This window comes from Sorex fumeus, unplaced genomic scaffold (assembly GCF_029834395.1).
Source record: "Sorex fumeus unplaced genomic scaffold, SorFum_2.1 ptg000123l, whole genome shotgun sequence".
In the NCBI taxonomy this organism is placed as follows: Eukaryota; Metazoa; Chordata; class Mammalia; order Eulipotyphla; family Soricidae; genus Sorex; species Sorex fumeus.
The window spans coordinates 2,757,794-2,781,330 of record NW_026606180.1 but is presented as its reverse complement, the minus strand read 5'-3'; the positions used below and the strand labels follow the sequence as shown (position 1 = coordinate 2,781,330).

General features: G+C 40.8%; 1 protein-coding gene across 1 annotated transcript in view; it reads right to left on the bottom strand.

Annotated features, from left to right (window-relative positions):
• Positions 1-23,537, bottom strand: part of KIF6 (kinesin family member 6) — a 672,206-nt gene that overhangs the window by 484,300 nt on the left and 164,369 nt on the right. Inside the window, exon 5 of the mRNA XM_056137333.1 lies at positions 23,134-23,243. Coding sequence (XP_055993308.1) covers positions 23,134-23,243 — 110 coding nt within the window. The remainder of the gene's footprint in view (positions 1-23,133; positions 23,244-23,537) is intronic.

Below are 23,537 nucleotides of genomic sequence, written 5' to 3'. Positions count from 1 at the left end.
AGCTTCAGGAGGGGGGAGAGCGCAGCAACGGCAATTAAAAAACTTTTTTTTACAATCCCTCTTCATAATTTTTTTTTTTGTCTTTGCCACTGTGGTTATGGCATTGGAGATTTCTCTGAGGTCAATTTTCTAGAAAGTTTTGCCAAAATTTTCTTCAATGTATTTTATGGATCCTGTTCTAATGTGCTGGAGCAATAGCACAGTGGGTAGGGTGTTTGTTTGCATGCGGCCGACCCGGGTTCGATTCCTCCATCTCTCTCAGAGAGCCTGGCAAGCTATCGAGAGTGTTCAGCTCGCACAGCAGAGCATGGCAAGCTCCCCGGGGTGTGTTAGATATGCCAAAAACAGTAACAAGAAGCCTCACAATGTAGACTTTTGTGGTGCCCGCTCAAGCAAATCGATGAACAATGGGAGGACAGTGCTACAGTGTGTGCTAACATTGAGATATTTAATCCACTTTGACTTTATTTTTGTGAATGATGTGAGGCACAGTTTTAATTTATTGTTTCACATGCCAAGTATCCATGTTTACCAGTCACATTTTTGAAATCTAAATTTTATTTTATTAAAGTAGCATGAGTTACAAAGTCATTCAGAGTTGGGATTTGACAAATGATATTCCATTCGCCAACCTGTCAAGAGTGTTAACTTCCTCTCCACCAGTGTTCCCAGATATCCTCTTCTTTCCGCCTGCCCAGGGTGGCAGGAACTTAACAGGAACGTTTGAAGTTTGCTTATTGAAGTTTAGGTCCCAGGATTTCAGTGTTGCTGACTCTATGGTTTGAATATTTAGCTCTGTCACTCCTTAACACCATGAATATACATGGAGCCCTTTGATCCCTGTTGCTTCTCATCTATCTCTTCTCCCCTTCCCTTTTACATTATTTCTTTTTTCCTTTTTCCTATACCCTATGGCCATGAGTGATTTAGGCATCATCACCACCCCACCACTTTAAACCATTACATTTTATCATCAACTTACTTAAAATACCACCTAGAAGTGATATCAGCCTGTTTGTCCTTCTGACTTACTTTTTTAAATATGATATCTTCCAGTTCCATCCATATAGTTTTCCATTTTGTGTATACATATACATATTATGTATGTATATGTAACCACATATTAATAATCCACTAGTCTGTTGTGAGACACCTAGATTGATTCCAAATATGAACCATTGTACTGAGTACTTCAATGAATAATGCACATATGTCGGTTTGTTTGTTTGTTTTTTGCTTTTTAGGTCAGACCCGGCAATCCCAGGAGTAATATGCACTCAGGAATTACTCCTGGCAGTGCTCAGGGGACCATATGAAATGCTGGGAATCGAACCTGGGTCAGCTGCATGCAAGTCAAATGCCCTACCCACTGTCCAACCCTCCAGCCCGTTTTTTTTTTAAATTTTTTTTTTAATGAATCACCGTGGGATAGTTACAGATTTACAAACTTTTGTGCTTACGTTTCAGTCATACAATAATTGAGTACCCATCCCTACACCAGTGCCCATTCTCCACCACCAATGATCACAGTAACCCTCCCAGCACCCCTACCCCAACCCCACCCCCTACCTCCCACCCCTGCCTCTGTGGCAGTCACATTCCCTTTTACTCTTTCTCTCTCTCCTTTAGGGTGTTGTGGTTTGCAATGCAGGTTTTAAGTGGCTATCATGTACAGTCTATTGCCTACATTCAACACACATCTCCCATCCCAAGTAAGCCCTCCAAGCATCCTTAACCTGGTGGGCCCTTCTCCATCTGAGCTGCCTTTTCCCCCAGCATGTAAGGCCATCTTCCAAGCCGTGGAGCAGTCCTTCTGGTCCTTATCTCTACTATTCTTGTTGTTAGTCTCCCATTCTGTTACTTAATATTCCACAAATGAGTACAGTCCTTCTAAGTCTGTCCCCCTCTTTCTGACTCATTTCACTTAGCATGATATTCTCCATGTTGATCTACTTATATGCAAATTTCATGACTTCATCTTTTCTAACAGCTGCATATTATTCCACTGTGTACCTTTTTTTTTTTTTTTTGGTTTTTGGGTCACACCCAGCAATGCACAGGGGTTATTCCTGGCTCTGCACTCAGGAGTTACTCCTGGCGGTGCTCAGGGTACCATATGGGATGCTGGGAATCAAACCCGGGTTGGCCGCGTGCAAGGCAAACACCCTACCCACTGTGCTATCTCTCCAGCCCCCCAAAGTTTCTTTAACCAGTCATCTGTTCTCAGGCACTCAGGTTTTTTCCAGATTCTGGCTATTGTAAACAATTCTGCAATGAACATACAAGTGCAGATGTCATTTCTACTATACTTTTTTTGCATCTCCAGGATATATTCCCAGAAGTGGTATTGCTGGGTCAAATGGGAGCTCAATTTCTAATTTTTTGAGAAATGTTCATACTATTTTCCAAAAGGGCTTAACATCTCGGCATTCATCCCTTTGAATGAATGTTTTTCTGTTCTGGCGATAGATATTTCAAAGAATTTCTGGGTCATAGAGTTTTAAATTATCGAGAACCCTCCTTATCTTTTTCCATAAGGGTTGAACAAGAAAATATTTCCACCAGCAATGGATTTTTCCTTCAATCACAATGGATTGTTCCTTCAATCACATTTCCAGATTGTTCCCATTACTTTTGATATGTGCCATTCTCTCTGGTGTGAGATCATATCTTATTGTCTTGATTTGGATTTCCTTAATAATACGTAATGGTGAGTACTTTTTCATATGCCTGTTGGACATTTGTTGGTCTTCTTCAGAGAAGTCTTTGTTCATTTTAATTATGTTCTACCCAATTTGGATTTCTTTGGTTTCTTTTTCTTGTCAGTTTGCTGTATCGAGAATTTCCAAAATTATGTTGAATGACTGATCTCAGGAAAATGGTTTCCAGTTTTTCACCATTCAGTATGATGCTGGTTGTGGGTATGTTTTAGATGGTTATTACTATTTTGAGGCAAGGTTCTGCTAATCCTATCCTTGGAAAGTATTTTTAAATCATGAATAATCTATTGCTTCTCCGCATTGATTGATATAAATATGGTTTTTCCTTTCTTTTTGTTAATATGATATACTGCATTAATTTATTAACATACATTGAACAAGCCTTGCATACCTGGGATAAACCCCTCTTTACTGTGTTGTATACGGGTAGGGCGTTTGCCTTACACGCGGCCAACATGGCCGACCCGAGTTCGATTCCTCCGCCCCTCTCGGAGAGCCCGGCAAGCTACCGAGAGTATTCGATATGCCAGACACAGTAACAACAAAGTCTCCAATGGAGACGTTACTGGGCCCGCTCGAGCAAATCGACGATCAACGGGAGGGCCTTTACCTTTACCTTTACTGTGTTGTATAATACTTTTGTTCTATTGCTGGATTTGGTTTGCTAGAATTTTGTTAAAGATCTTTGCATCAAAGTTCATGGGGGATATTAGGTCTATAATTTCTTTTTTCTTTTTTTTAGTAGTTTCTGTCTGTTTTAGGTATCAGTGTGATACTGGTTTCATAAAAGGTGTTCAGGGAGGGTTCCTGTTTCTTCAATATTTTGGAAGATTTTGGAGAGTATGGGCACTAAGTCTTCTTTGAAGTTTTAGTAGGACTCATTAGTTATTTACTCTGGATCTGGGCTTTTAGTCCTGGTTAGATTGCTTTATTATTGTTTGAATTTTTTAACTCAAGACACTGGTGTATTCAAGTTTTCTGTTTCCTCTTAGTTAAATCTTGAGAGTTTGTATTATTTCTTATAATTTTTCCATTTCCACTTCAAGCTTGGTTATTAATAGTAGCTCTGTCGCACTGTTTTCCCGTTGTTCACTGATTTGCTCGAGCGGGCACCAGTAACATCTCCATTGTGAGACTTGTTACTGTTTTGGGCATATTGAATATGCCACGGGGAGCTTGCTAGTTTTGCCTTGTGGGCAGGATATTCTGGATAGCTTTCCAGGCTCTCCGAGAGGGACTGAGGAATCGAACCCGGGTCAGCTGTGTGCAAGGCAAACACCCTACCCACTGTGCTATTACTCCAGCCGAGTTATTAATAGTAAGTTCATTATTGTTTTTGCATATCTGAGGTATCTGGTGTAATTTCTTCCCTTTCATCTCTGACAAGACAATTTTAGATTTTAAGAAACTAAAAATTCTCTTTGAAAGAGGGCTGTATTATTTTGCAATCTTTTTAGCAAATAATGAGACTTTGATATTGCCCGCATTGAAGATTAACTTTTCTAACAAATGTGTAATGGTATTTTGTTTCTATTATCAATTTCTGAATAACAGATTTTTTTTTACATTTTTATAAGCTTATTTGCCCAATGTATATGTTCTTTGGGTGTTGGAGTACACGGAGCTTAGGTTTATCAGGTTGCACATAACAGTGCTCCCGAGTCATTTCTATTACTTTGTCTGTAACTACTTCTTTGTGCTCTCTTCCCCAACCAATTTGTAAGGTCTCATCCTTCTTAGACACTGAAGCTGTACTGTGAGTTAATAATGCCTTTCTCCTCTCCTTATGTCTTTTGAATAGTTTACCTTAATACAATGGCCTTTTTGTATAGATACAGGAAGACAATTAATATTATGCTTTATAATTTAGAATTTAATTGGCTTTGAATATTATTCACTCCCGGGCATCTACTTTCTCAACTTAAGTCTCAGTTGCCCTCACTTCCTAGCACCCCAAAAGCAGGGTCCCGAAGTGGGACTGGATGGAACCAGGGCAAGCCAGTAAGTTATGTGCTATCCTGGCATCGCGATGGGCCAGGCCAAGGTGCCACGATCCTTAACTATAGGTTAAGAGTTTGATCATAGGCAAATGCTGTCATGATCCAAAAGTAACGACGAGACTAGAACCCTGCTGCTAAGAATAGGAAAGCTATCTGGCCTGAGCACTGCAGTCTGAGATCGAGATGGCCCTAGGGGAGCAATTCCATAAGCTCAAAATATTTCTAACTGTGTCCATACAAAATGATTTATTTTATGTATGCTTATATGTTGGTCGGACAAGGAGAGGAGAAACACATCCAGGGAAATCTGTTCTAGGGTGGGTTGATCTGTCCTAGAAGCAGTTTTTCTATGTGTCCTGACTAACTTGCATGAGACTGAACCTTTCTCCCCTCCAAACTGCCTTCAGTAAATGATTTCAGTATATTGAGGCAGTTTCCCTTTTCTCACAGGAACCTAGCTGGTCTTAGGTAAGCAGATCTCAGGTGCTAAGCCAGGCCTGATCTTGGGGATGTAGATACCTGGTTCCAGGCAGGCTGATCTTTGAGATGTAGGCTCCAAGCTCTAGCAGACTCATCTTTGATGTGTTAATTCAAGTAGTTTGTAAAAGGTGAGGCCAAGATTACTGGCCTGTGCTTGTAAAGAAACAATGTGGATGTAAAGAAACAATGTGGATGTAAAGAAACTACGTATGTTTGCTGCCTCAATGTTCTTTCTGTAACTTCTTTTAATGGCATCACTATATTGGCCCTTTAGAGGTACCATGATGTATATAAGGGGATATTCGGGGCTCTTTGGGGGCTCTCTCCGGGTGCATGTGCTTGAGGACTCCAGAGGCCTCCATGACATACATTTCTTGCATGTAATAAACTGCTGCTAAGACCAACCAGCCTGGCCCTCGTTTCCTTCCTTCGCCTGACCATCGCCATCGACCTCCCTGGAGTGGGGAAACGGCCTGAGACTACCGAACACGGGCGGCAGGAGAGATAGGCCGCTGCCCTCCCCTTAGCCGGTCCTTTTGTGTGTTTACACACTTTGAAAAAGTATGCAAGCCTCTGCTTATTTATTAAATCACTTATTATTTTATCATTGTTGAGCTTTAAGCATCATTTGTATATTTTGGGTATAAGTTCTTTATCAAAAATATTTGATAAATATTTTCTAGTCTCTGGATTATATTTTAATTACTTTAGTACCTTTTAGAGAGAAGTTGTTTTAGTTTAGTATCGCTTACTTTTTTCTTTCATGGAGCACACTATTGTATCAAAAAATTTATTGCCAATGAATATAATAACATATGCAACTGCAAAACAGCAACTGTATTTAGTATGGTTCAAGATATCATATATAAACATTCCAAAGAATAATCAATAATAAAACGCTTGTTCTAGATTAGCAGAGAGGTGAAACTCATCATATTTTGAAAGAAAAAAAATTCTGCAGAGTGCAGAATACCCAACAGACACTCCTGGGGTAGTGTCAACGGGAGGAAACCATTCTGATAACTGTTATTGGACAACAGAACAACTGGATTTAATTTTACTTGATCAAGACTAGTAAAGACTGGAAGGGATAAAAATGTGTATATTGCCATTATTCTGCAAACGGGTGAATTCAAGAAGTTACAAGGCCAACAGATATTGTGTCTATTATTTTTCGGGTATTATTATTTCAGAGTAATAAAATTAATCAGCCAGACAGATAGGACTTAAGAGTTTGAGCTCATCTCAGGTAAAGTGTGTAAAAGCAGATAAATAGTGTATTGTCTCAACCCAATCCAGATAGAGCAAATGTAACCCCCATAGTATCAGCAAAAGGCAAATCCTCTCAAATCTTCAGAAAAACAGTCAACTCAACACCAGTCAAATACTATCACCACCAAAAAAGATAATATTCTTTAATTATTCACAAAGAGATAATTTATGAATTGTTCTGCAATTTCATAGCATTGATTTTATTTCAGATAAATAGTCCTGGGATTTGGGAAAGTTCATTTTTATTTCAATGAGATTTATTGTAATTACAGTCAAAATTTAAGAATAAGAACATCTTTAAACTGTGTGAGTTGTGGAGGGATAAAGTCATCATAAATACATGTTTTGTAATTAAGGTAACTTCTAACTTGTGTTAATAAAACCATCCCCAGTAAGAGAACAAATCCACTAAAGAAGGATTTCAAAATAGAAAGTTTGTTTTTTTTTTCTTTTTTTTTTCTTTCCGGAACACACCCGGCAATGCACAGGGGTTACTCCTGGTTCTGCACTCAGGAATCAGGAATCACTCCTGGCGTTGCTCAGGGGATCATATGGGATGCTGGGAATCAAACCTGGGTCAGCTGCGTGCAAGGCAAATGCCCTACCTGCTGGGCTATCTCTCCAGCCCCAAAATAGAAAGTTTATAATTTGCAACATCTACAGAAGTATTCTGACCAGCTTTAAAAACTTTCCAAATGCTCTGCATGTTGTGAAATGAAGAGAATAGAGTGAACTAAGGCATTGTCCTTGGTCTTCAGGGCCTGAAGACTCTTTTTCAACAAGTACAATAGAAAATATCAAAACCACAAATCTTATTATTTTGTAAAGGGATTAAGAGACACCAAAAATGTCCCATTTCACAAAGCCACCAATCTCTGAACTCTATATATCAGAAGTTTTAAGTATTAAAAACATAAATAACAGGCCCAAGATTGTCATGGGACATGTGAGTTCACCAGACTTAATAATCAATCTGATTGGAGGATTCCTAACTAATAGCCTCTCCCAAAGATGTAACTTAAATCAATGAATCTTGACTTCCCTCCATTAATGTAATGAGATTCTGTTTGCATTTAATGGATGTGACTCTATTTAAAATACTCCTTTTTCTTGACAATAACAAATTCCATCCTCGTTCTGCCTTAATAAACCTTCCATCTTATATTACAACTGTGGTACTTTTCAACTTGCCGGATAAGAAATTAATTGATGAATTAAAATCAATAAGATCTCAAATTAATTTTTTTAGCATAAGGTTGTTGAATACCAATATGTTGCTCAAATTTTATAGACAAAGAGAAAATCAGAAAATTAAAACAATTTGTCTAATATGCAGAGTTGGGACAAGAACCTAATCCACCCACTTCTATCAAAGTGCTCATTATATTATATCAACTCTTTTGCTGTCTAATGGACTTGTCTCATACCCATTTCTTCCCACAGTTAAATACTACATAATCATGAATATAAATAGCATATGCTCTTGTCCCTTTATACTTTCATCTTCAAAGTGTCTATTCTATCCCTTTATTTTAAAATTATATAATCTGAGAGGACTGTTGATACAATTTCTTTTTATTTTAGCAAAATATGTTTTGTGACCCAACATGTGCTTAATCTTGGCTATGTGCACAGGAGAGTAATATATATTCAACTTTGGGAAGGATGCAGTGCTCTGTAGGTATCTGCTAAACCCAACTCTTCTATTTCTTCCTTCAAAGTCAGTGTTTCCTTGTTGAGTTTTACTTTTAGTTAATAAAGAGGTGATAAAGCAGTGTTGAAGTCTTCCTTAACTATTGTATTACTGTCAATATCTTCCTTCAGGTCTCTTAGCAGTTGTTTTAGGTGGTCTATCATTAAGTGTATATATGTTTAGGAGAGTGAGTTCTTTCTGATGTACATAATCTTTGATCATTAGGAAATGACCATCAGTGTCCATTAAGACTTTTTTTTTAATTTGAAGTTTGTGTTGTCTGATATTATTATGGCTACCCCAGCCCTTAAAGAGAATTGTTTGCTAAAAACTGTATTTTCAAACCTTTGACTTTGAATCTGTTTTTCCATGGTCTTTCAAACATGACTCTTATTTGAAAATGTCCACCATTTACTTCTTGATAAATCTTCTGTATATATTATGGAGGCTCCTGTTATGCAATTTCCTTATTTGATTTGGTCGCTTTCAATAATATATCATTGGCTTTTGTTATTCTGATTACTATATGCCTAGGACTTTCTCACTTTTATTTGGTTGCTCCTGGCTCGGACCCTTCGGGCTTCTTGAATTTGGAAGCCTGTACTCCTCAACTCCAGGAATTTCTCAGCTATGATTCCTTTGATTAATGATTCTCCATTGCTATTTTCTTCCTTTCCTCAGGCACTCTATTGGTCACATCCCTCATTGCACAGGGGTTACTCCTGGCTCATGCACTCAGGAATTACTCCTGGTAGTGCTCAGGGGACCATATGGGATGCTGGGAGTGTCTTATGAACTAATACCTTCACTTAGTGGGCTTTATGGGGCTCTATCATACTTCAAAATTGTTTCTCTTGCAGTTTGGACATGAGTCTTACTGCTTTATCACCCTATCCTGGACTCTGGGGACATGAGATGAGTGTACTTCATCTCCTTTTTGGCTGGAGCTATCAGAGAAAACTTTATTATTAATAAAAAATGCATATATTAATATATGGAAACTCCAGTGATATTTTCAATGTCTTTGGCCCTTTTCACTTGGTTGTAGTTCAGAGTTCTGTGATTTTATATTCCTACTGATATCTTTTTGATTTTTCCTGTATGTTCATTATTGGAGCCATGGTTTTGGTAGGACAGGTCACTGTGTTTGTGAGTAGTAAAGCACTCTCTGGAGATTATCAGTTTAATGACAGGTTCCAGCTTATACATGCTGTGTATTGTACAAGAGAGAAGAAAGAAACTTCCCTGGGCCAGGCATTTGGATGTACCTTATATGCAGAGTGGGGAGGGCTGCCTAGACTGATCCTTAGCTCTGGAGCAGGTCCCATGTTGCTGAAGCTTGCCTCGATGATGGCACAGTGAAAGGGGTTGGACAGTAGCAAAGCAAAATAAATGGATCAACCACTGGGTAATAGAGGAGATTAAAGAGGAAATAAAAAGGTTCCTAGAAACAAGAATGAAGACAAGCTTCCAGAATATATGAAACATAGTAAAAGTTGTGTTAAGAGTAAAGTTCATAGCAATGCAAGTGCACAAAAGAACCTAACCACAGAGCTTAAGATATTCTCACTGTATCACTGTATCATTGTCAACCCCCTGTTCATCGATTTACTTGAGTGGGTGCCAGTAATGTCTCCATTCTTACCAGCCCTGAGATTTAAGCATACTATAAAAGGACCAATAAAAGGAGCCCAAAGCAGGCAGGAGGAAGAAAATAATAAAACTTAGAATAGATAGGACTGAAGAGAAAATACAGCTGATATTTCTGGAAAAAGCACAGTATAAATGACATCTGCACCTGTATGTTCATTGCAGCACTGTTAACAATAGCCAGATCTGGAAACAACCCGAGTGCCTGAGAACAGATGACTGATAAAGAAAATTTAGTACATCTACACAATGGAATAATATGCATCTGTTAGGAGAGATGAAGTCATGAAATTTTCTTATAAATGGATGGTCATGGAGAGTATCATGCTAAGTGAAATGAGTCAGAAAGAGAGGGACAGACACATAGAAGGACTGCACTCATTTGTGCAATATAAAATAACTTAATATGAGACTGACACCCAAGGACAGTAGTCAAGGGCCAGGAATATTGCTCCAGAGTTGGCAGCCTACCTCATCAGCTGGGGGAGAATGCAGCTGAAAATGAGAAGGGATCACATAGTCAATGATGGTTGGAGGGATCAATTGGGATGGGACATGTGTGCTAAAAGTAGATAAAGGACCAATCATGATAACCCCTTAGTATCTGTATTGAAAACCATGATTCCCAAAAGTAGAGAGAGATAATATGGGGAAGGGGTGGGATGGGTTGATACTGGGGACATTGGTGGTGGAAAATGTGCACTGGTGGAGGGATGGGTGTTCGATCATTATATGACTGAAACTCAAATATGAAAGCTTTGTAACTGTATCTCAAGGTGATTCAATAAAAGAAAAAATAAACCACATGACATATGGTTATCCTGGGTTGGGAGAGACAATATAGCTGGTATGGTGTTTGTCTTGCATGCAACAGACCCAGATTCAATCCCCAGCATCCCTTATGGTACACTGAACACTAGTATTTTCTCAGTGCAGAGCCAGGAATAATTCCTGAGCACCACCAGGTGAGTCCTGTCACCAATACAAGTAAACAAAATATTAGAGCGGAAATTAATGAATTAGAATTTATTATAAAGGCAAAGAATTAATGAAACCAAAAGCTCATTATTTGAAAAAATAAACAAAATAGACAAACCACTAGCAAGATAAAAGGAAGAAAGAAAGAAATCAAATTAGAAAAAAAGAATCAAATTAGAAATTAAAGGGGAAAAATTACAACAGATACTATAGAAATACATAGTATTATCAAGGATTACTTTGAAAATCTTGATGCCAACAAATGAAAGAATGTAGAAGTGGATAATCATTGGATTTCTATAACCTCCCAACGTTGAACCAAAAAGATATCCGGCACCTGAACAGACAAATTATAATCAAGGAAATCCGAATAGTAACCAAAATTTACCCCCAAACAAAAGTTTAGGCTGAGGTGGATTACCTAGTGAGTTCTTCCACCCCTTCAATGAGGACCTATTGTTAATTGATTTCTCCCAGGAAATAAAAAAAAAAAACAAAAAATTCCCAAACAATTTCTATGAAGCAAAAGAAAATCAACAACCTAGGAATCAGTTTAACTGGCACAAGATCTACACAAAGAAAATTACAAAACACTACTAAAAGAAATAAAAGAGGACACGACCAGTCGTTTTGGAAAAAATGTGATCATTCCTTAAAAGCTAGATACTGAGCTTCCATATGACTCACCATCCCACTTCTGGGAACATACACCAGGGGCCCAAAAACACATTGCAGAAAAGCCATCTGCACTTTTATGTTCATTGCAGCATTATTCACAATAGCCCCGAATGCCTGAGGACAGTGAAACTCTGACAGAGTTACACAAATTTGCATATAATTGGATGGATATAAGACTGTTGGGTTGAGTGAAATGAGTCACAGGGAGATGGACATTAGAATGATTGCTCTCGTTTGTGGGATATTAAAGATCATAGAATGAGATTAATACCCAAGGACACTGGAACAAGCACCAGTTGTTGGAAGTTTACCACAAGTGATGGGGGAGGGTGCAAACTAGAATATGTCAAAGATGTCAAAGATAGTTGGAAATGACCGCTCTGGACAAGAACTGAGTGCTGAAAGTAGGTAAAGAGACAAACATGATAACTTTTCAATACCTATATTGCAAACCATAATGCCCCAAAGGAAAACGCGAAGAAAGAGAAAGAGAGAGAGAGGGGGAGAGAGAGAGAGAGAGAGAGAGAGAGAGAGAGAGAGAGAGAGAGAGAGAAGGTGCCTTCTCTAGAGGTAGGCTGGGGGGAAGTGGGGCAGGAGTAAATTGGTGGTGGAAAATATATACACATTGATGAAGAAATGGGTGATGGAATGTTGTATGATTGCTGAAACACAATCATGAATAAGTTTGCAACTATGTATCTCATGGCGATTCAATTTAAAATACATATGATTTTTGTTATATATATATATATGCATGGCAGAGCCTGGCAGCTGTCCATGGCGTATTCGATATGACAAAAACAGTAACAATTATGGCTCTCATTCCCCTGACCCTGAAAGAGTCTCCAATACGGTCGCTGGGAAAGATGAGTAAGGAGAGGCTGCTAAAATCTCAAGGCTGGAATGAATGGAGATGTTACTGGCACCTGCTCGAGTAAATCGATGAACAAAGGGATGACAGTGATACAGTGATACAGTGATATACATATATGCATGTATATATGTGTGTGTGTGTGTGTGTATGTGTATAGCTCAGCGGGTAGGGCGTTTGCCTAACACGCAGCCAACATGGCCGACCCGAGTTCGATTCCTCCGCCCCTCTCGGAGAACACGGCAAGCTACCAAGAGTATCTCGCCCGCACGGCAGAGCCTGGCAAGCTCCCCGTGACGTATTCGATATGCCAAACACAGTAACAACAAAGTCTCCAATGGAAACGTTACTGGGCCCACTCGAGCAAATCGATGATCAACAGGAGGGCCTTTACCTTTATATATATGAGAACATGAGGAAATGCAAACACATTCCCTGTTCAGCATCAGAAAGATTAGTATTGTCTAGATGGCAAAACTTTCCAAAGTGTTATATAGAGTAAATGCAATCTTCACTTGATCACTTGACATCCCATTACTCATCAATTTGCTTGAGCAGGCGCCAGTAACCTCTCCATTCAGCCCTGTCACGTGCTAATGTATCCCAGTGGCACCTGCTCATTCTAGGAAGACGAAGAGCCTCAAACCAGGGTCTTGACGAAGAAGTCTGACCATCTTATAGGTGGGTGGCCACGTGATCTTTTGACGTCCTGTGGAATCCAGTCGGTAATGGTTCTAGTCTCGCAGTTGTCTCCAAATCTCATTATGTGTCCAGCCCATCTGATTTTCGATGCCTTGGCAAACGAGACAGCATACCTGATTTTTGACCATCAACGGAGGTCAGTACTCTGGATTCTTTCTCTCATTTGAGTGAAGCGTGATACTCCAAGCATAGCTCTTTCAATTCCTCTTTGGGAGACCCGAATAGCATTCTCATCCTGTTTTCGTAGGGCCCAAGACTCTGAGGCGTATGGTAATGCAGGAAGAACAGTGGAATCAAAGAGATGTGCCCGGAGCCAGAGGTTCTTTGTCCTCTTAGCTATTTCTTCAACGTTCTTGAAGGCGTTCCAAGTTGCTCTCTTCCTCCTGCACAACTCAGGTGCCAGGTTATTTGTCATGTTGACTTCTCGACCTAGGTACACATAACTGTTGCATTCGGAGACGTTTGTCCCGTTGAGAGTGAATGAAACGTCAGGAATGAGACCATTTCTCATAAACATTGTCTTTGTTAGATTCAGCTGTAGTCCAACCTTTCCACACTCACGGTCGAAGTTGGCCAGCATTTGTGCCACTTGGCTGATGTTTGGTGTTATAAGAACGATGTCATCAGTGAAGCAGAGGTGGTGTAGTTGCTGACCGTCTATCTTCACTCCCATTCCTTCCCATTCCAGTCGTCGCATGATGTTCTCAAGGGTGGCATTGAATAGTTTCGGTGAAATGGTATCACCCTGCCAAACCCCTCTCTTGACGTCAATGATCACCTCCCTGTAGAATGGTGAGATCCTGGTAGTGAATCTGCAATACAGCTCACAGAGGATCCTTATGTATTGAGTTTGAATGCCCAGTTTGGCTAGGACCTCGATGACTGCTTCAGTCTCAACAGAATCAAAGGCCTTCTTTAAATCAATGAAAGTTAGACAGAGTGGCATCTTGAACTCCCGAGAAACTTCACTGAGCTTGGTTATCATGTGGATATGGTTGATTGATATGGTCCATGGTAACTCACAATTCCAGAAGGCCGAATCTAAACACTGGACATGGGAGTCTCCCAGTGGACGGTTCCACAATGAAACTGACCACATCATAGTCAATGGACGGTCTTGCCTGACCGATGTCGCTGCTGTCCCAAATTCCAAATGAGATCGGACCACCGTCTCCTTCATGCAAAATTCTACTTCACAGAGTGGGGAGAAAGGCCTGCAGAGTTTAAGAAGAGAACTCCCAGAACAACCAGCAACTGGGAGATCTTTGGCACTATTGGGGCAACATGGGAAGAGGCTGTCATTGACAAAATTAATAAGGAATAGGATCGACTGGTTCAACACCTCCATGACTGTGCGAAGAATGCCGAGAGAGAGATAGCCACAAAAAGACAACTGTCTTCAAAAACTCTTGAGCTCATTCACCAACGTGGCTTGGTGCAAGCCTCAGGCAACTGCAAGCAAACGTCTGAGCTTGCAAAGCAGTGAAGAGAAGCGATCAAGGAGGACCTCAAAGAGAGAAGAGCAGCAGTGCTGGCAGATGCGACAGAAGCTGGGAAAAGCATTCACAACATCTGCCTGTCCTTCGCCAACTACAAGACCAAGATGACTGACCTCTGATGTCCTGATGGATCTATCACATCTTCCAGAAGGGCAATGGGGAAGATTATCCATGACTTCTACTCAGATCTCTTTGATAGCCACATCCACCTGCCCACATACCAAATTCCGCAGGATTGATATGTTGTTTCTAATGTTCTCCCTTCCGAAATCCGACACGCCATTTCATCAGTAAAGAAGCGAACAGCACCTGGCCCAGATAAGGTCAGACTGAACACCTGAAGAACCTGCCATCAGTACTCAGTACTCAAATGCAATCACTATAAAAAGTACCCATGACATTTTTTAAAGAGATATGTCAAACATACACAACGGATAGCTTGCCAGGCTCTGCCGTGTGGGCGGAATACTCTCGGTAGCTTGCCAGTCTCTCTGAGAGGGATAGAGGCTTTTGGGGCAACCTCTAATCGCCCTCGTAGGTGTTACCATATTTGAACCCTATCAAATATGGTACGGCAATTCCGGAAGATGGGTATTTAGTGTCTTATGATATGTGGGTGGCTGTGGTTGGTGGGAGCAAGCAGAGAATCTCTGTCCCTGGGTCCGTTGAGCCTGGAGTCCAAGGTCTCAGAGAGTTCTGCTTATCTTGTTCTGTGGGTCTTTAGTCATGTAAGGGTCTAGGCCAGAGCTGCCACGCGGGTCCGGAAAGTGTCCTGGAGTGTGGCGGCGGCTGGGTAGTGGAGGTAGTGTCGGTAGTGGAGGTTTGCCAGTGGGGTATTTATCTGGTCCTGGTAGGGGTAGGGTCGGTCTTCTGTGCACAATCCGATCCCTGGGTCTCTGGTGGTTGGTGGAAGCAGACAGGGCAGGGTAGGGTGGGGCTACTGATTATAATCCCTTTGTCACCTGTGGTTGGTGGGAGCAAGCAGAGAACCTCTGTCCCTGGGTCCATTGAGCCTGGAGTCCAAGGTCTCAGAGAGTTCCGCTTATCTTGTTCTGTGGGTCTTTAGTCGTGTGTGAGTCTTGGCCGGAGCTGCCACGCAGATCCGGAAAGCATCCTGGAGTGTGGCGGCGGCTGAGGATCCACTAACCACCCATGGTACAAAGGAATATCAAGAAGGTCAAATACGATGCATTCAGGTGTATATTCAAATACTTGAACGCCAGTGAATTTCACATTTACATCCAAGCCTGTCTGAAGTTTGTGCAAAATTGCCATAGCATCACTCATATTCTGCTCATAGTTTAAACGTTGAATTTCTGAAATTTCTTTTGGCTTTGCTTCAAGCATGTAATCTCCTAAATATTCCATCAGTTGTTCAGCAGTTATGATTTCCATCATCGGTGGAAGTTTCACCTTCCAGGCCAGCAGCAAGACGTTGAGGATGGCCAGCAAGGGGCAGGGCCCGTTTTCGTTATGGGTGATGATGGGCGTGTTCTCCTCCTTCCACTGGATCCAGTTGATGTGGTACACCGACTGTCTGGGGCCGCGCTCCCTGCCCAGCGCCTCCCCGCCGCACTGCGCGCTGGGCCCGGGCCCTACCAGGCCAGGGCCACTGCCCTCGGCGCCCTCCTCGCCCTCGGCGCCCGCGGCCTCGGCCTTGGGGCTGCTGGGGGACGAGAGCAGGTGGGAGAAGGACCCCAGCGAGTCAAGGCTCGGCAATGCCCCGGGCAGGCTGTATTCGCTGTCATCGCTGCTGCCAGGCTCGAGGCCAGGGGCCGCAGGGTCAGGCCAGCAGGGGCCCGCGGGACCCTCGCCCTTGGCAGCGGCAGCAGTGGGCGCGGGAGAGGTGGTCACCTTGCGCTGCCCTCTCGGGGCCCCCTCCTGGGCAGCGGCAGCATCCACGCCGTGCGCCCGCGAGTCCCGGACCAGGGACGAGGCTTTACATTTGAATAGATGTGGCTCACTGCCGGCAGTTTCTATCTTTGTTGTCTATGCACCAACATCTCATTATGATGAAAGAGAAATTGAGAAGTTCTACATGGAGCTGGAGAAGTTCTATAAAGAAGACCACACCTTCTACAAGATCATTGTGGGTGATTTTAATGCCAAGATAGAACTGAGAAGATCAGCTGAAGAACTTCACATCGGGACCCATGGCCTAGAATGGAACGAACTGGGTGAGAGACTGTCTGAGTTCATCATGTCGACCAAGAGCATCCATGATAACTCACAGTTCCAGAAGGCAGAATCTAAACGTTGGACATGGGAGCCTCCCGGTGGACGATTCCACAACGAAATAGACCACATCATATTCAATAGACGGTTTTGCCTGACTGATGTCGCTTTTGTCCCAATATTCCGAATGGGATCGGACCACTGTCTCCTTTGTGCAAAATTCTACTTCACAGAGCGGGGAGAAAGGGCTGCAACATTTAAAAAGAGAACTCCCAGAATTACCACCAACTGGGATCTCTTTGGCACTATTGCAGCAACATGGGAAGATGCCATTGTTGACAACATTGACGAGGAATACGATCGACTGGTTCAGCACCTCCATGATTGTGTGAGGAATGCCGAGAGAGAGATAGCCACAAAAAAAGCCTGTCTTCGAAAACTCTTGAACTTATTCGCCAGCGTGATTTGGCGCATGCCTCAGGCAACCGCAAGCTAACGTCCGAGCTCGCAAAGCAGTGCAGAGATGCAATCAAGGAAGACCTCAAAGAGAGAAGAGCAGAAGTGCTGGTAGATGCGGCAGAAGCTGGGAAAAGTATTCGTAACGCCCGCCTGTCCTTCGCCAACTACAAGACCAAGATGATTGCCCTCCGACGTCCTGATGGATCTATCACATTCTCCAGAACAGCAATGGAGAAGATTATCCATGACTTCTACTCAAATCTCTTCGATAGCCATGTCCACTTGCAGACATACCAAATTCCACAGGATGGATATGTCATTCCCAACATTCTCCCTTCTGAAATCTGACACACCATTTCGTCAGTAAAGAAATGAACAGCACCTGGCCCAGACAAGATCAGACCTGAACACCTGAAGAAACTGCCGCCAGTACTCATCAATACACTGGCTCAGCTCTTCACACGCTCCCTGTCTGAATGCAAGGTTCCATCCAAATGGAAAACCAGCAGGACCATAATACTGTTCAAGAAGGGAGACATCCATGACATTGGCAACTATCGCCCGATCTGCCTATTGTCTGTCATCTACAAGTTGTTCATTTGAGTCATCCTAAATAGGATTGGCAGAACACTAGATGAAGGACAACCATGCGAGCAAGCCAGGTTCCGCAAAGGATTCAGCACCATCGACCATATCCACACGATAACCAAGCTCATTGAGGTTTCTCGGGAGTTCAAGATGCCGCTCTGTCTAACGTTCATTGATTTAAAGATGGCCTTTGATTCTGTTGAGATGGAAGCGGTCATTGAAGCCCTAGCCAATCAGGGCATTCAAGCCCAATACAGCAAGATCCTCCGTGAGCTGTATTGTGGATTCACTACCAGGATCTCACCATTCTACAAAGAAGTAATCATTGATGTCAAGAGAGGTCCATTTCACCGAAACTCTTCAGTGCCACCCTCGAGAACATCATGCAACGACTGGAATGGGAAGGAATGGGAGTGAAGATAGATGGTCGGCAACTACACCACCTCTGCTTTGCTGATGACATTGTTTTAATAACACCAAACATCAGCCAAGCGGCACAAATGCTGGCCGACTTTGACCATGAGTGTGGAAAGGTAGGACTATAGCTGAATCTCACGAAGACAATGTTTATGAGAAACAGCCTTGTTCCTGACGCCCCATTTGCTCTCAATGGAACGACCATCTCCAAATGCCACAGCTATGTGTACCTAGGTCGAGAGGTCAACATGACAAATGACCTGGCACCCGAGCTGCGCAGGAGGAAGAGAGCGGCTTGGAACGCCTTCAAGAACGTCGAAGAAATAGCTAAGAGGATGAAGAACCTCCGGCTCCGGGCACATCTCTTTGATTCCACTGTTCTTCCTGCATTAACATATGCCTTAGAGACCTGGGCCCTATGCAAACAGGATGAGAATGTTATTCAGGTCTCCCAAAGAAGAATTGAAAGAGCTATGCTTGGAATATCACGTTTCACTCAAATGAGAGAAAGAATTCGGAGTTCCAACCTCCATCTACGATCAAGAATCAGGGACGCTGTCTCATTTGCCAAGGTGTCAAAAATCAGACGGGCTGGTCACGTAATGAGATTTAAAGACGACCGCTGGACTAGAGCTGTTTCCGACTGGATTCCACTGGATGTCAAAAGACCGCGTGGCCGCCCACCTACCAGATGGTCAGACTTCTTCATCAAGATCATGAACGATCTGTTTGAGGCTCTTCATGTTCCTAGAGTGAACAGATACCATTGGGCTACACTAGCACGTGACAGGACAAATGGAGACGTTACTGGCGCCTGCTCGGGCAAATCGACGACTAATGGGAAGTTAATTGATTAAGTGATTAAGATGTCAAACATGCCTGAAATTCTTATGTGATAACACCTCTTTCCTACTGAATAGTTTATGCAATTCTAGGGAAAATGAGATAAAAGGCATATATCTCCCCATATCCAAAATGTATTACAAAGTTGTAGTAATTTAACATCATTGTACTAGAACAAGAACAGACTATCATATCAGTGGAATTAAAGAAAAATCTCTCTCACATGTAGGACTTAAAGATACACAGAAAAATTGCAACACAGGGCCAAAGGCAACATAATGGGAGAACTACTCCACACAACTGAGTTGGAAAGGAGAATTTGGAAGGAAGTCTTATGGGGTCCTTGGGAGAGGAAGAATGAGAGTATACTGACTGTGGTTTTGGTGTTGGAATTATGTGAATGAGAAACCATTCCATTATTAATAATATTGTAAACAATTTAGTCTCAAAAAATTTTAAAGAAATATATAATAAATATATAAGGCATGTTTACATATAAGTATTTTATACACACAAAAACAAAAATAAATAATAAAAATATCTAAACATTTTACATATATATATATAGAGAGAGAGATCACTGTAGCACTCATTGTCCTTCCCTTGTTCATCGATTTGCTTGAGTGGGTACCAGGAATATATCCATTGTGAGACTTGTTGTTACTGTTTTTGGAATATCGAATATGCCACAGGGAGCTTGGCAGGCTCTGCTGTGTGTGCAGGATATATATATATATATATTTCACATATATATAATAAATATATATACTTTCAGCCTAATTCTCTAGTCTTATGATAAAATTCTGAATCTATTTTTGCTGCTTTGTCATGAAAGTGAGAGTAATTAGTTTTTAATTCTTGCAAGATTGTTAATAATTAGTTATGAAAACCTGAGTGAGTTTTATCATTCAGGTCTTAATCTCCTCAAGGATGAAAATTCAAAGAATACCAACCTTCTGTAAACCACCTTCTTTTCAGATGCAATCAAATACAAGGTGCTAAGAACATCCAACTAATTTTCTTGCATATCAGATTTCTCTCCTGATCCATATTCATCATGTCAAGGCCCATCATTTCTGGATTATTGCTAAATGAGGCTTCACATTTTTTGGTGTAGATCTGACTTGTAAAATTTAAGAAAGATCAAAATTTAAGCCCAGAGGCATATAGGATAGACTGGAGACTAGGAAACTAATTAAGGAATCTAATAAAGATCAATCTCACATTAAAAATCTGTCACTGATGCCCCTCAAAAGCTGGCTTTTGTTGGTCTTTTTGCCCTTGTTTCAAAGGACTCCTCCAGTGCAGCTATGCTTCATCTGAACCACACCTTCATCTCTTTAATGATATATATATCATATATATATTTAATATATATCATATATATATATTCTTCCTATGAGTAAAGCTACACTTATTGATAAACTTAAATTTTCCAATAGTGTTTTTAGGCCAATTTCTTTCACGGATTCAAAAAATTGTCTTCCCAGCTACACACAAACAAATGGAATCAGACCTGCATGCACAAAGATCAGATCAAATGGATTAAACACCTCAACGTCAAACCAAAATCCATAAAGCACATGAAAGAAAATCTAGGCAAAAACCCTCCATAATATTGAAGCTAAGATATCTTCAAAGATGAGACACCTCTGATAAATCAAATGGAAGCAAAGATAAACAAATGGGACTACATTAACCTAAGAAGCTTCTGCATCTCAAAAGAAACAGTGACTAAGATACAAAGACAACCATGGAATGGGAAAGATTATTCACCCAATTCCCTTCTGATAAGGGGTTAATATTAAAGTTATACACTCTATATCTTTCTAACTAGAACTTTATAAGAAAAAACATCCAACCCCATCAAAAAATGGGGAGCAAAAATGAATGAAAACTTCTTCAGAGAAGAAATACAATGGCCAAAAGACACATGAAAAATGCTGTACATTGCTAATCATCAGGAAGATGCAAATCAAAACAATGAAATATAATCTCACACCACATAGATTATCACTCATCTAAAAGAACAAGAACAACCAGTGATGGCACGGTTTGGGGAGAAAGGGACTTCCCTTCATTGTTGGTGGGAATGCCGACTGCTCCAGTGTTTTTGGAAAACAATATGGACATTCCTCAATATACTAGGAATTGAGCTCCCATTTGACCCAGCAATCCTACTTCTGAGAATATACCCTGGAGACCCAAAAATACACAACAGAAACACTATCTGCATTCCTATATTCATTGGACCCATATTCAAAATAGCCAGAATTTTGTGGGGGAAAACTGAGTGCCTGAGAAGAGATGAATGGTCAAAGAAACTATAGTACATCTACACAGTAGTTGGTAAAAATGAATTAATGAAATCTGCCTATAAATGGATGGACATGGAGAGTATCATGTTTAGTAATATGAATCAGAAGGAGAGTACAGATATAGATTCACTGAATTCATTTGTTGTATATAAAAATATATAGTAGAAGACTAATATCCAAGGCCAGGGAAAATAAGGCTAGGAAGATTGGTTAGTGGTTGGAATCTCTACCACAAGTGTGTTGGAGTGGAGAGTTGGTAGCACTGTAGCACTGCATTGTTCACCGATTTGCTGGAGCAGGCACCAGTAACATCTCCATTGTGAGACTTGTTGTTACTGTTTTTGGCATCTCGACTACACCTTAAGGAGCTTGCCAGGCTCTGCCATGAGGGCGGGATACTAACAGTAGCTTGCCGGGCTCTCTGAGAGGAATGGAGGAATCAAACCCGGGTCAGCCACATGCAAGGCAAACACCCTACCCGCTGTACTATCACTCCAGCCTGGAGGGTAGGTGAGATAGAAAAGACCAGTATTACAGTAATAGTTGGAAATGATCAGTGCCGGATGAACACTGAGTGTTAAAAATAGGTAAAGGGATATACACGACAATCTTTCAGTATCTGTATTGCAAACTACAGTGCCCAAAAGAAGAGAGAGAAGGAGAGAGAGAGAGAGAGAGAGAGAGGAAGAGAGAGAGAGAGAAGTGCCTGCCATAGACGCTGGCTGGAGGTGGAGTGGAAGGTGATGGGAGGGAAATTAGGAAATTAGGAATTGGGGACACTTTTGCTGGGAAATGCGCGCACTGGTGAAAGGATGGGTGTTAGAACACTATAACTGAAACCTAATCAGGAACGGCTTCATAAGAGTCCATTTCACAGTGATTCAATTAAAAAAAATTTTTAATTGTCTTCCTCTTAACTTTTATGCAATATAGCATATAAAATAGAAGATATATAATTAAATGTTCTCAACATTAACAGAAGAATATATTCTATTTTATTACTTACTTTACAGATATAAATTAGCACTTGTTGCTGATCTTTGTGCTTTCACAGTACAATGCATTCTTAAAATTTAATTATAATATTTAATATGAATGTTCAATATTAATAATGTTAAAATAATATTTTTGGATCTAGCAATTTCTGATATATGACTATGTCTAACAAAAGTATATGGTGAATTATCACTAAGTACTATAATATATATACAATATGGGCATAGATTTAAATAAATGGTAATAAATAAAAGTTGCCAGGGTAACTTATTCTATTAAGACACAAGTTATTTAGATTTCAGTCACGAAGCAATCAGTGCCAATCTGACCAAATGATTGGCCATGTTATTCTTAATAATAGTAGAGAAGAATTTGGGGGAAAAAGTTTTGTTTTCTCTCTTTTAGATTTTCTTATTGCTACTTGAGCTTAATTTGAATACCTTCTTCAGAGAAAGGCCATAATTAGAGCAGTTTCATGTGGCAAGAGTAAAGTAGTACTGTCACATCCTATCAATCCTCGCAGCAGTCAACTCTAGGAGAATATCCACTGCATTTTGTCCTACCAACTTCAAAAGAGATTTCTCCAAGATATTAATTTCAAGTGATTTTAGTTCCTATCCCCCCTGTCTATATGCCACACCTGAAAAAATAGCCATTATGTTACAAAAAATATATTGTGATCTAGTGTTTATTAATTAGGATGGAGACCACGCTTATACAAATTTTCCAAGAAAACAATGGAAGGGAACATCTGAAAGCAATTTCCCCCCATTCTTTGTTGTTCAGTTACTCACGGCAAATCTTCCAAACCAGAAGCTTCATGTCTTGGATCCAACAGATCATAACCACATTCATTGTAGATTTCCAAGTAGGAAATGTGTGTTGTGTATATTTTGCTGCTGTCCTGATTGGAAAAAGGAAAGCCCTTATTTAATGACTCTAAAAAAATGCACCAGTTTAGAAAAAGATGAACACATCTATCACTGTAGTTTCCTCAAAGCTTCTCTCCTTTTCTCTCTCACTCTACATGGTTTATATTTTCAGTTCGTGACACTTTCAAGTTGCCATTTACCATATGCATGAAACTTGGTTTTTTTTTTTTTTGCTTTTAATGGCCAGCACCCATGATTACAAGCAACGTCAGTTTGTTATTTTTATTGATTCCACATTGTATATACAAAATCAATATATACTAAAA